Source organism: Chamaea fasciata, unplaced genomic scaffold (assembly GCF_029207755.1).
Source record: "Chamaea fasciata isolate MVZ Bird 193981 ecotype frontalis unplaced genomic scaffold, bChaFas1.0.hap1 SCAF_9, whole genome shotgun sequence".
NCBI lineage: Eukaryota > Metazoa > Chordata > Aves > Passeriformes > Sylviidae > Chamaea > Chamaea fasciata.
The window spans coordinates 32688739-32701855 of record NW_027094094.1 but is presented as its reverse complement, the minus strand read 5'-3'; the positions used below and the strand labels follow the sequence as shown (position 1 = coordinate 32701855).

General features: G+C 54.9%; 1 protein-coding gene across 1 annotated transcript in view; it reads left to right on the top strand.

Annotated features, from left to right (window-relative positions):
* The window catches only part of ADAMTS14 (ADAM metallopeptidase with thrombospondin type 1 motif 14), a 29750-nt gene extending 18684 nt beyond the window's left edge, over nucleotides 1–11066 (top strand). Inside the window, exons 7-22 of the mRNA XM_066191777.1 lie at nucleotides 832–937; nucleotides 1050–1193; nucleotides 1748–1880; nucleotides 2002–2115; nucleotides 2286–2434; nucleotides 2637–2812; nucleotides 3664–3797; nucleotides 3971–4094; nucleotides 4204–4284; nucleotides 4435–4598; nucleotides 5052–5217; nucleotides 5878–6010; nucleotides 6142–6349; nucleotides 6918–7044; nucleotides 7443–7553; nucleotides 8064–11066. Coding sequence (XP_066047874.1) covers nucleotides 832–937; nucleotides 1050–1193; nucleotides 1748–1880; nucleotides 2002–2115; nucleotides 2286–2434; nucleotides 2637–2812; nucleotides 3664–3797; nucleotides 3971–4094; nucleotides 4204–4284; nucleotides 4435–4598; nucleotides 5052–5217; nucleotides 5878–6010; nucleotides 6142–6349; nucleotides 6918–7044; nucleotides 7443–7553; nucleotides 8064–8389 — 2396 coding nt within the window. The 3' untranslated portion in view covers nucleotides 8390–11066. The remainder of the gene's footprint in view (nucleotides 1–831; nucleotides 938–1049; nucleotides 1194–1747; nucleotides 1881–2001; nucleotides 2116–2285; nucleotides 2435–2636; nucleotides 2813–3663; nucleotides 3798–3970; nucleotides 4095–4203; nucleotides 4285–4434; nucleotides 4599–5051; nucleotides 5218–5877; nucleotides 6011–6141; nucleotides 6350–6917; nucleotides 7045–7442; nucleotides 7554–8063) is intronic.
* The last annotated feature ends 2051 nt before the right edge of the window (nucleotides 11067–13117 follow it).

Sequence of the window (13117 nt, the reverse complement as noted above, 5' to 3'; positions counted from 1 at the left end):
TCCCAGTCCCTCGGGCATGGTTATCCAGCATGGTCCTGCCCTGCTTTTGCCTCTCTGACCTCTAAGTCCTTCCTTCACTAACTCCCTTGATGCCAAAAAGGGTCAGCCTCAAAAACACCCGACGTACGTAAAAAACTTTGGGGAGTAAATTCCATAGTGTGCCAACAAGTTAATTGAATTGGGCACAAATAAGGTGAAAAAGAAAGGAAAAGTGACCAAAATGGAGGTGATGTGTTGCTGCCTGGGCAGGGGAAGATTTCTCTGCCCACAGCCGCCCCACTGCACTGCACTTGATCGAGGGCTGGGGTCCTGGGGCGGGTGCATGTGTGGGTGTGCCCCATGGGGAGCAGGGCTGCGGTTTTGGCAGGGCTCTGGGGAGCGCCTCGTGCCTTTCCTTCTCTCTCTTTTTCCTTCTTTGTTTGTTTTAAATCAAGAAGAATGCGGGGGATGCCATTCCTGGGCTGGGAGGCGGTGGCCACCCACACTGACAGCGTGTTGTGGGTGCTGTTGCTGCCCTCCTGCCTGCCCAGGTGTGTTGGCACAAGGGCACAGTGGTGCCAGCAAGCCCTGGAGGAACCTCTGCTGGCTTTTGGCGCCAGGATGGTCACACTGGTGAGCAAGTCCTTGGGCTGCCATCCCAGTGACCTGGGTAGCCCCCCCTCTTCAGCGCCTTCCCCTCTGTTTTTTCTTCTGTTGCAGTGAAGCCAGGTTACGTATTTGTGTTTGTTTTTTTGGGTTTTTTTTCCTTAATTTTTCATTTTTCCCCCCCCTCTCTCAAAAGGTTTTCTCTCTTCTCTCCTCCTCTGTCCTCCCCTCCTCTCTTTGCCCCAGGCTACGCTCCGGTGACGGGGATGTGCCACCCTCTGCGCAGCTGCACCCTCAACCACGAGGACGGCTTCTCCTCGGCCTTCGTCGTCGCCCACGAGACCGGACACGTGTAAGCCGTGGGGGCAGAGCTGGCTGTGGTTCTGCCCCTCTCTTTGCAAAGGGGGCTCTCTGCTGCTGCTGCTGCTGCAGGCGTCCCAAATCCCTCGGGATTTTCCCGCCAGGTTGGGCATGGAGCACGACGGGCAAGGCAACCGCTGCGCCGACGAGACCAGCATGGGGAGCATCATGGCGCCGCTGGTCCAGGCCGCCTTCCACCGCTACCACTGGTCCCGCTGCAGCAAACAGGAGCTCAACCGCTACATCCAGTACGCCCCTTCCGGCGGGGAGGGGATGTTCTCCCTTCAGACTGGTGGCTTTTGGTACCCAAAGATGCTCCCAGGGCCGAGGTGCCTCCTGGAGACAGGCTGAGAGAGCTGGGGGTGTTCGGCCTAGAGAACAGAAGGCTCCAGGGAGACCTTGGAGCCTCTTCCAGTCCCTAAAGGAGCTCCAAGAAGGCTGGACAGGGGCTTTGGACAAGGGGGAATGGCTTCACACTGACAGAGAGTAGGGTTAGATGGGATATTGGGAAGAATTTCTTTCCTGTGAGGGAGGTGAGGCCCTAACACAGGTTGCCCAAGAAGTTGTGGACCCCTGCAATTCTCCAAGGCCAGGCTGGATGGGGCTTGGAGCAACCTGGTCCAGTGGAAGGTGTTCCTACCCATGGCAGGGGGGGTGGAACTATGTGGCCTTGAAGGACCATTCCCACCCAAACCATTCTGGGATTCCATGATAATTGAAATTTCTCAATAGCTGAATTTGGAGAGCGGCCTGGAGCTGAGGGATGGGGTGACAGAACGAAATCCTCTCTCTGGCTCTGCAGCTCCTATGACTGCCTCCTGGATGACCCCTTTGAGCACCAGTGGCCCACGTTACCTGAGTTGCCAGGGATTAATTATTCCATGGACGAGCAGTGCCGCTTTGACTTCGGTGTGGGGTACAAGACGTGCACAGCGGTGAGTAGGGGCTGTATGGCCACGCTGTCCCCCCTCCCCGGGATCCCCAGCCAGCCTGGCTGCCCCCAGCCTGCTGGCACTCGCCGCTGCTGTCCCAGCCTAGCTCCTCTGTGCTCCCCAGTTCCGCACCTTTGACCCCTGCAAGCAGCTGTGGTGCAGCCACCCGGACAACCCCTACTTCTGCAAGACCAAGAAGGGGCCGCCCTTGGATGGGACTGAGTGCTCTCCTGGCAAGGTAGGGGCTGGTCCTGCTTCCTATTGGAGAGGTGTGTCTGAGGGCTCGACGAGGAGCACCTTCCTCCCGTGCTTTACCATTTCTGTAGTGCTGTGGGTGCAGGAGGGCTCTCCACTGGTGCTGAGCGCTTTGGAAGAGGTCTGGGACTCATTCCTTCTCCTCCCTTCCAGTGGTGCTTCAAGGGCCACTGCATCTGGAAGACATCGGAGCAGCCTTACAGCCAGGATGGCAGCTGGAGCTCCTGGTCCAAGTTCGGCTCGTGCTCCAGGACCTGCGGGGGAGGCGTGCGATCCCGCAGCCGCAGCTGCGACAACCCGCCGTACGTCTGGGTTTTGCTTCCCTCCCTTTTCCCAACTGGAAGTGGCCACCAGCCAGAGGTTCCTGGCTCTTCCCCTTGTTGGCAGGGATGGGGACATCCATTCCTGCGGGAGCTGTGCCGTGTATTGGGGCGCTGAGCTGCGCTGGGGTTGAACACCATTCCCTCTCCAGCACTCTTACAACCCTCTGGGTTTATTTTCCAGCCCAGCATATGGAGGGCACCAGTGCCCAGGAGCCACCTACGAGTACCAGGTGTGCAATGCCGAGGAGTGCCCAGGGCCCTTCCAGGATTTCCGTGCCCAACAGTGCTCCAAGCGCAACTCCTACTACACCCACCAGAACAGCAAACATTCCTGGCTTCCCTACGAGCATCATGACGGTGAGTGGTGGCGGGTCCTAGGAAAGGAGCAGTAGCCAAATTCCTCCAGAGGACTCTGCCCTGGTGGCCATCACCCTGGGATGGAGACTGTGCCAGCGGCACAGATGTTGGGCGGTGGGAAGCTCCTAAGCTGGAAACTGTTGTGCAATAAGCCAGCATCAAGCAGCCAGCTTTTTAAAATCACAGAATCACAGAATGGTTTGGGTTGGAAGGGACCTTAGCGATGATCTCATTCCAACCCAGCAGCTGTGGGCAGGGACACCTTCTACTAGACCAGGTTACTTACAGTTGGAAGAACACTTCCTGGGGTCCAGGAGCAGCCACAGCTTCTCTGGGCAACCTGTGCCGGTGCCTCACCACCCTCACAATATAGAATTTCTTCCCAATACCCTATGTAACCCTGCCTTCTGTCAGTTTGAAGCCATTCCCCATTGTCCTGTCATGCTGGGCCTTTCTCCTTGTCCAAAGTGTCTCTCCAGCTTTCTCGCAGCCCCTTCAGGCACTGGAATGGGCTCTAAGTTCTCCCTGGAGCCTTCAGTTCTCCAGGCTGAGCACCCCAGCTCTCCAAGCCTGTTTCCAGAGCAGAGCTGCCTACTTGCATTGCAGCCTCATGTAGCATGTCCTGTCCTTCTCTTAATTTCCTGAGTATACTGGGCAAAAGTTCAGGCTCTTGAGCAGCAAGTGGACTTGGGAGATCAGCCACATAAATATCCTGGGCTTTGGAATTGTGGCTGTGCTCAGCTGTACAAGCTGAGATGGGTTTCTGTCTTCACTCACCCTAATGAATTTCCACAACCTCCTTTTTCCCCCCACCTCCCTTGTTCTCCCCTTTCCCTTTCTCTTTGCTGCAGATGCTCAGAAGTGTGAGCTGATCTGCCAGTCCGAGGGCACGGGGGACGTGGTGTTCATGAACCAGGTTGTTCACGACGGGACCCGCTGCAGCTACCGAGACCCCTACAGCGTCTGCGTCCGGGGCGAGTGCGTGGTGAGGAGCTCTTGTCCCTGTCCTTCCCTTGGCCAGGAGAGAGCTCAGCCGCTTGGGGACACGTGTTTTGCTCCTGTGGACCAAGCCCATGTGCTGCAAAGGGGCTGGCAGAGCAATGGGCTGGGCTGCAGGGGTGTAACCCCAGGCTTGTTCTCTCCTCCCCCGGGTGCCAGCACGTCGGCTGTGACAAGGAGGTTGGCTCCCTGAAGCAGGATGACAAGTGTGGCGTCTGCGGGGGGGACAATTCCCACTGCCGGACGGTGAAGGGCACGTTGGCCAAAACCCCCAAGCAGCCAGGTGAGAGGGCTGGGTGGGTTTGGAAGCAGATTCACAAGCTGGATTTGTGTATCCAGTTGGAGGAAACCTGCTCTTTCTCCTCCCTCCTTCCTTCATCCCTCCTTTTCAGGTGTTTTGAAGATGTTTGAGATCCCAGCTGGAGCAAGGCACCTTCAGATAGAAGAGATGGAGCCAGCATCCCACAGCATTGGTGAGCATGCCCTAGTCCAACTCACCCTTCATCCTCTGCGAACCCTTTTCTCATAATTCCCACCAAAGAGGGTCTTGTTTAGGTCATTCCCATCCTCCAAAGTGAGTGACCAGAGGGAATGATATTGCAAATACCTCCTTTCTCCTCCAGCTGTTAAGAATCAAGCCACGGGGAACTTCATCCTGAATGCCAAGGGCAAAGAAGCCAAAAGCCAAGTGTTCATTGAGATGGGCTTGGAGTGGGAATACACCGTGGAAGAAGGGAAGGAGAGCCTGAAAACCAGCGGTCCTCTGCACCAGGCCATCAGTGTTTTGGTGAGCCTGGCTGGCACATGCTCTGGGGGGCTTGGAGGCGACTGTCACAGAGAAGGGAGGTGGTCTGAGGTGTGATTTGGCAGGTGATGGAAGGATGTGGGTAGAGGAAGAGTGTGGGGCATGTCATTAAATCCATGGAATGAGCCAGCCAAAAGCAAGGGGTGATGAGCTGCGTACGGGAACGGCACAAGGATGTGCTGCTCGGGCACTTGCCTTTGAGTCTAGCTGCATTTTGCTCTGCAGCAATTGCTTATGACTCCAAATCCCATTTTAGTTAGGCTGGTATGTGCGGAATTAGAGGATGGGTTCCCTGGACGTGCAGGGAATGGCAGTTCTGTGCTCCCATCCATCCCCGTGTTCGTCCCCAGTTTTGGGTGTAAGCCACCCTGCCATGTGGTCCCTTCCCACGGCATCATTCTTCTCCCTCTCAGACTGCTCCCTCTGTGCCTGCAGGTCATCCCTCAGGAGGAGGAGGCGAGGAGCAGCCTTATGTACCGGTACATCATCCATGAAGATCTGCTGCCCATGATTGGAAATAACAATGTCCTGCTGGAGGAGATGGATTCCTACGAGTGGGCCCTCAAGAGCTGGTCCCAGTGCTCCAAGGCGTGTGGAGGAGGTAACTCCCTCTTCATAACTACCTACAGGGAATGCCTGGGGGTATGCTTGGGTATGGTAGAGGGTGTGTGAGCCCCTTGGGGCATCTCTGGCGAGGAGAGATTATTGCAAAGCAGTTAAGTGAGCATTTTAGCCAAATTTCTTATGGAAACAGGCTTGTGTGTTTGTGTGCGTACCTTTGTCTATTCAAGGACCTGCTATGATTTTTGAATTATCTGGCTGTTTTTAACTGGATTTGAGCCAAGAAAGTGTGATTTTGATGACCACTACTAAAGTTTGCACAGAAGTAGGCTTGAGGTTTGCTGGTGAAAGCCGCGTGGTCGTACGGCCGCTGGGATCTGACCCTCAGATCATGGGGAACACCTTGTGCTCTGGGAATCAGAGTGGTTTGGGTTGGAAGGAACCTTTAAAGGTCACCTGGTCCAACCCCCTGCCATGGGGTGGGACATTTTCCACAAGCTCTATGCACTCCGCAGCAGTCTGGGGGACCCCTGGGTGGGGTCCAGCAGCCACACGAGCATCCTCAGCAAACCTCGGGTCCCACTTGAGTGTTGACATCTGAGAGCTCATATCCCAGCGGGAATGCAGGAGAAAGACCTGGGGGGGAACCTGGAGGGACTTCCACACCCATCACCTCCCTGCCCACGCTCTGCCTCCTCAGGCATCCAGTACACCAAGTACGGCTGCCGTCGGAAAAGCGACAACCGGATGGTGCACAGGAACTTCTGTGACAACGGCAAGAAGCCAAAGCCAATCCGGAGGCGCTGCAACCTCCAGGAATGCTCCCAGCCCATGTAAGTCCTCTCTGTGTGGCCCGAGGGGCTCCCATCCCTCTTGGAGGGGGAGGTTCAGGGCGGCATTGGGTGTGTTTCCAGCCAAGCATCACCTGAAATGCCTTCTCCCTGTCCATCTCCCCCCCCGGCAGGTGGGTGGCCGAGGAGTGGGGCGCCTGCAGCCGCTCCTGCGGGAAGCTGGGGGTGCAGGCGCGGGCGGTGCAGTGCGTGCAGCGCCTGCAGGACGGCACCAACCGCACCCTGCACACCAAATACTGCCCCGGGCAGCGCCCCGAGACGCGCCGGCCCTGCGGCCGCCTGCCGTGCCCCGCACAGTGGAGGACAGGAGCCTGGTCTGAGGTGAGGAAGGGCCCGGAAGGAAGGGTATGGGAGGTGGGTGTGAAGGTCAGGTGCTTAGAGGGGTCATGGAGTGGAATCTGAGAATGGTTTGGTTAAAAGAGAGCTGTAGAGGTCATCTAGTCCAATCCCTGCTGCCATGAACGGGAACACTTCCCATTAGACCAGGCTGCTCATAGTCGCATCCAGCCGGGTCTTGGTGGAGATAAGGGTACAAGAGACAGTGGTGTTTTCACAGAATCCTGGAATGGTTTGGGTTGGAAGGGACCTTAAAGCCTATCTTGTTCCAATCCCTTGCCTTGTCAGGTCACCTTCCACTGGACCAGGTTGCTCCAAGCCTGGCTTTGAATACTTCCGGGGATTAGGGTACAAGAAAAAATGAGAAAGGGGGGGGGAGCATCCCTGTGCAGAGAGCGTGGGAGGTTTGGGAGACAAGGAGGGAACCCCATATCAGAAAACAATATCCACCTGAGGAATAGTCATCAGCACATCCTGGGGTGCTGTGGGGTGGGGGGGCTGTCCCCACGCTGTCTCTGACTGCATGCCTGTCTGTCTGTCTGTCTGGGTGCAGTGCTCGGTGACCTGTGGGGAAGGCGTCCAGCAGCGGCAGGTGGTGTGCAAGGGCAGTGACAGCGGCACGCGCTGCGAGGGTGACAAGCCGGAGGCCATCCAGGGCTGCCACCTGGCCCTGTGCCCAGGTGAGAGGAGGAGCAGGAGGTGGCACTGGGATGGGGCATGTGCTTGTGGGGATCAACCCCCATGAACGCCTCCAGCCCGTTGTGGCTTCAGGGGATGCCAGCAGACAAGGTTGGGTTGAACGTCCCCGATGCTGCTGGCAGTAAAAAAAAAAGTTAAAAGCCAGCCAAAATATTTCCCTTCTCTGCTCTTAGCTCTGGCATTGGGATTTCCGGCAGTTTGAACGTTTGATGAGCTGATGGAGATGGGCACCCTCGAGTTTATCTTGGGTGGGGTTTGAGTAGCTAAAATGCTGGGTGCTTAAGGGATTTAATTTTTAAGGAGATCCCTGAAAACAAAACCAACACCCTCCCGAGGTATTTGGAGTGCTCTCAGCCTCCCGTGGCTGTTCTCTCTGCAGGGAAGCTCTCCGGCATCACCGCCAGTGCCGATGCTGGTGACCAGGGCACGACCAAAGGGCAGCGGGTGCCCCAGGACGGAGCCAAAAACCCCGTGAGCAAGATCTCCTCCAGTAAGTGCCCGTGCTCGTGTAAGGGCGGTGCTTCCCAGGATATCTGTCCCGAGGACTTCTGCACCTCCCCGCGGGAAGTGCGGAGGTGGGAGCGCATCCAGCAGCGCCCCCCGGGGAGTTTTGCCTTTCACTGCTGCATCCCTGATGCCTCTGCTCCAAAGCCCGTTGCTCCATTGCCATCTTGTGGTGTGTGGTGTCCTGCAATTTCCGTGTTGCGCTCCTTTTGCCTCACGGTTTTTATGCCCTTTCCTTTTTACCTTGGAATCTTTTTAAGTAGGGAGATGGCTTCTGGTTTTTCCCCCTTGGAGTCCTTCATAGCTGGGGCTCAGTGCATCTTGGTTTGGAGCGTCCCTTGCTCTCTGTTTTTTCTCCGTGCACAGGATCCATCAGCACTTTGGCTTCATTTCCCTGCAAGGGTACCACCTTGTTCCCTTTGGGAATCCCATTGAAGAGGTGCAGGACTGGGAGCCTTAATGCCACCTTATTTTGTGCTGCTCTGTCCCTCTCCAGGGGAACCTTGCCTCGGGGACAAGTCCATCTTCTGCCAGATGGAGGTCCTGGCTCGCTACTGCTCCATCCCTGGATACAACAAGCTCTGCTGCGAATCCTGTGGGAAGAAAGCCTCCTCCACCACTGGCTCACCCCCTGTCACCGGCATTCCCCAGGAAACCACCACTCCCAGCCCTGCTCTGGTGCTCTCCCCCTATCCCACTACCCCAGCTCGGGGGGAACCTGGTGGGGACCCCACTCTGGCACCTGGTGTATCCACCAGTGGTGTTTTTCCAGGGGAGCTTCCAGCCCCGAGGGAGCCGGGAAGGGGCCAGGGGGCCAGGTAACCTGCTTGGGACCACCTCACTGTGAGGCAGGGAAAGCCTTTCTCCCTCTTCCCTCCCTTTCTCCCCATCTTCTTCCTCTCCCGCAATTTTTAGTGATGGTTTTCATGGGTGGCACTGCCAGGTTTGGGAATAACCTGGCTCTGCACCCAGAAATTCCTGGGGAAACCACTCATTTCTCACGATAGCCCTTGTCCTTCCAGCTGTGCCATGGTGCTTTTTGACAGTGCCACGGAAAAAAAAAAGGTGGAAAAAGAGCCAAAAAAGCTGCGGGTAGACAGGCTGCTTCCTCCCAAGGTGCTAAAAAGATGTGGGAGGGGGATGGCTTTAATGTGCATTTTCCTTCCCCCTGCTCCAATCAGCAACACAGGATGTGCTGGACAGGAAGGTCCTGGCTTGATGGTTCAGCCCTGGAGCTTGGGGATAGCAATGGGAATATCCTGGGAATCTGGGGTGGGCAGGGAAACTGGAGGGAGATGGTGAGGTGAGGAGAAATGTGGGGAAATCCCAAACAGCTGCTCTGGGCTGACCCTGTTGGGGTAGAGAGTTTGGGAAACATGTCTGGGGGAAGGTGGAACGTGACAAGCACAGAGCTGCTTCTGTCCTGGAGGCAGGAGATGGTCCAGGAGATTCCAAAGTGAGCAATGAGAACCACAGGTCAAAGACCAAAAATTGACGTCAAAAATACCCGTCACCTGGGGGTGATTTTTTTTTAGCCAATACTGCCCTTGAGCTGATACCAATGCCCAGCCTCCCCAGGATCACCAGCCTCGTCTCTGCACCCTCGGACCCAGTGCCTGTGGGGCAGCAACAGCTTCCAGGGGAAAATGGGAGTGACTGGGAAGCCTGGAGTGGATTTTAGGGGCAGTTACAAGGAGAGGAGAGAGACGAAGATTCATCTGCATCTCTCGTCGGTCGGGAAGGGGTGGAAAGGGGGTGATTAATGCCATTACAAATTATTGTGCCAAGTACTAAACGTCTGCACAGCACTTTAGGAGCCTTGGGCTGCCCTCTCCTCGCTGGGTGTTGGGCCTGCTCTGGGCACAGGGTTTGCCTTGACAAGTTTCAGTCCTCCAAAACCTCCAAAAAAGGTGTGTCCCTGGGGAGGCTTCCACGGTTCTGGTGCTTAGGGCACCTCTGGGTGCAGTGGCAGGGGAAGGTGGGCATCTGTGGGGAAGTTTTGGGAATGGGGAGGTGGAGCCCCAGGAAGGCTAGGCTTGGCAGACAGACCAGTTTGGCATTGCAGAGCGGGATGTCCTTGGGAGCACATGCATGTTGTGGGTGCATCCACTGGCCCTGAGGGTTCTGCTTTCCTAGTTTCCAACAAGTAGGATGTGGCATCCCTAGGGGACAGTGTTTGTAAGCTCTGCAGGTATCCAGGACTTGCTGGTGAGGTGATTTTTCTGGTCTGGCATGGATTGTGACAGGGTTGAGGTATTTGTTTTGAGTGAAATGGATGGAGACCCCTCTGCATTCCTGATGTTCTAAGCATTGGACTCTGCATTGCTCCATCGGAGCTTCCCAACACCTTCCTGCTGCCAAGTCATGGCTGGATGAGCATTCTTCCAACTCTTCTTAAAGCATCTGAGGCTGGAGGTCCCCAGCCTCCTGGGTGCTGCCCTTTGGCATTAGATGGACATCCCAAAACATGGAACAAAGCCCCCCATCTGTCTGAGCCACACAGCTGGCACACCTCATGGGAGTGGGCACATGGAGGATGCCTGTGGAGTGCCCGGGTCCAGAACACGCAGGTATTGGTGCCCACAGGGGATCCTGTGGGGATAACCAGGGTGGGATTCATCCCTTGGAGTGCTGCCACCACCACCGTGCCCCTTGCCAGCCCCTCCATGGGAGTGCCAGCATTTATTTATTGTGCCAAAGATAACGCTTTGTTTGCTCTCCAAAGGAGCATAACAAAAAGACCTCCTTTCCCCTCCAAAATGATCTGTGATGTCCTTCCTCCGAAGTTCCCTCCTGTGCTGGCCTAGGCTTTGGTGCTTTATTGCTTAAGGAATATTTGCAGTGGTTCCTCGCTGCACCTCGGGGGAGAGCTGTGGCTCGGGACTGACCCAGCTCCTTGTGCCCACAGCCGGGGTCCCTGGGGGTGTTTGGGCCGGGGATGCTGATCCTGGCCTCAGGCTGAGAGGTGGGGGAGATGTAAAGCAGGGTGTGATAACCTCCCCCCCACCAGCTGTGGGTGCTCTGGGGTGCTGATGCTGCAGGGCTGGCACGCAGCACTGCGTGTTTCATGGAACCCTGGGATGGTTTGGGTTGGAAGAAACTGTAAAGCTCATCTGGTTCCAGCCCTCCTGCCATGGGCAGGGACACTTTCCACTAGACCAGGTTGCTCCAAGCCTCATCTTGGACTTGAACACTTCCAGGGATGGGTAATTTATTCCAGCGGAAGGCAGGCAGAGCTTGGGTGGCTTTGTCCTGTCCCTGGTCCTGTCTCCAGGAGGAGAGGATGACTCTGGTCCCCTGCACCCTCCTGAACCAGGTGGATGCATGGAGTTGTTCCTGAGCTGTAACCTTGTCCAGTGTTACCATGATGTATAAAGTTTTGTACATATGAGATTCAGAGCTTTTTAACTTTTAATATTTATTAATTTTGTTGGGTTCCTTTTTTTTTTTTTTTTTTTTTTTGAACTCTAACATAATGTAAAAAAAAAATTAAAATAAAAATAAATCCCCATAAAAATCTCTTGCTGTTGATCTGTTTTGGGGATGTGTGTGGAGGGGGACGTAGGAGCATTACCCATGTGTGATTGTTGAAATGGATTTACTTTGTGTTATTTCAACCCAGTCCCTTCTCTTTATCAGCCAGAATTCTCATTGCTGTTTTGAGGAGGAAGAAAATGTACATATATATACATATATAGATACACAGACATAAATAGTTAAGCCAGTGTAAAAATAAATATTGCTGCATTACTGGTTCAGGCCAAAAAGAGCCCCTGATGCCATGGCCAGGTAAAAAATGTAAAGAGGTGAAACCAGGGTAGGGATGAGGCCAGAGAAGAAGTGTCAGGGTGTGTTTTGGTAGCCCCCCTTTTCCTGTTCGATGCCAAAACCCAGTTCCTGTTGCTGGGGTTTTTAGGGAATCTCTCACACAAGGTTTGGTGCTGCCTCAGTTGTCCCAGCTTATGGGTGCTCCACTCCATCCTCAAAGCAGCAGCACGATGCTGGGAGAAGGGAATGTGTTCTTTGTGCTCGGGGTTGTGCTTGGTGGGTGCACAACTGCAGCCTGCAGAGGATCACAGAATTCAGAGAATCACAGAATCCTTGAACAGTTTGGGTTGGGAGGGACCTTAGAGCTCCTCTCATTCCAATTCCCTGCTGTGGGCAGGCACACCCTCCACAAGACTGGATTGCTCCAAGCCTGGAGGATGGCACCTGATGATAGGACCACGCTGCCAGACAGCAGCTGGGAATAAGGAATGCTCAAGGACAAGACAAGAAAGGCCGGGCTTCCCTCTCAAGGACCACTCCCTGCCTTGCTTCCTGCCCTTTTCACGGCTGGGAGGGGACACTGGAGTGGCAGACTGGTGGCACTTCCGTGGGAGGGAGAAGAGAGCAACGTGGCTTTCCCCTCAGGATGTGTGAGCTGCTCTAAAGCCACGCTCACACAAAGTGGTGCTTCCTGCGGAAACGTCACAGATGTGGTGGTGTTTGATGCTGCTGTAACCCCTCAAAAAAAGCTTTACTTTCCTTCTTCCTGCTTTACACCCTTGAAAAAGTCTCCTGCAGACCTCTGATTCTCAGAGTGATGGTGGAACCACTATGTCCTTCGGCATGAAGTTGCTCAGTCCTTCCCTTTTTTTTTTTTAATGGCCCTTCTGAAAGGTTAAACCCTACCAGGTCATTCCTTGAAATCCACACTGGATTTCTCTGGCTCTTTGCAGTGCTTGCTTTTTCAAGAGTTTTGAAAACCCTGCTTGGATTTTACCATGGAAAAACTCTTCCACCTATCTGTTGGGTGCTTCTCTTCCACATGGCATCACTACAGCTCATCTCACCTTCGGGTTTTCGAGCTGCAGCAGCCACAATATTTGGGCAAGGAGGAATTTTTTGGTTTATAAGGGAAAGGAGACACTTCAAGGCTCGCAGCTGGTGTGGTTGTGGCTTTTCTTGCTGGGATGGCCAGGGCAGGACAGATTAGATGGGCCTTGGAGCAACTTGGTCTGGTGAAGGATGCCCTGTCCATGGCAGGGGGTGGAATGAGAGGAGCTTTAAAGTCCCTTCCAACCCAAACCAGTCAGGGATTCTATGGTTCTGAGAGATGGTGGGACAGATCAAGTGCTTGTCCCCATCGTCCCCATGGGAACTGGGATTATGGCTGTTCCTCCAAACACCTTCTTCACTGCTCGTTTTCCTACAGCAAGTATTGCATCCCTTCAATACTCACACTCTTGGCCAGAGTGGAGTGAGTGGAAGAGTTGTCTAGGAAAACTTCAGCTTTCTTTCCCATGGCTTTTGCCAAAGGGTTTTATCTCAGCCCTGGAGCCTTGCTGGCTTGGCTCAGCCATTCCCCAGCCACCCTGCCCAACTCACCAGCCCTGGCCCTGAGCTTTCTCCCCCAGCTTTTCCTGCAGGGATCTACTCGTGGCACAGCTGCTGTGGTTTGCCCAGCTGTGTCCCGTTGCAGCGTCCCAGCTTTCTCCCTGCATTCCTGATTGCTGGGCAGGTTATGACAGCCACCCTGCCAGTTGCTGCTCCTTGGATGCTCCAGAC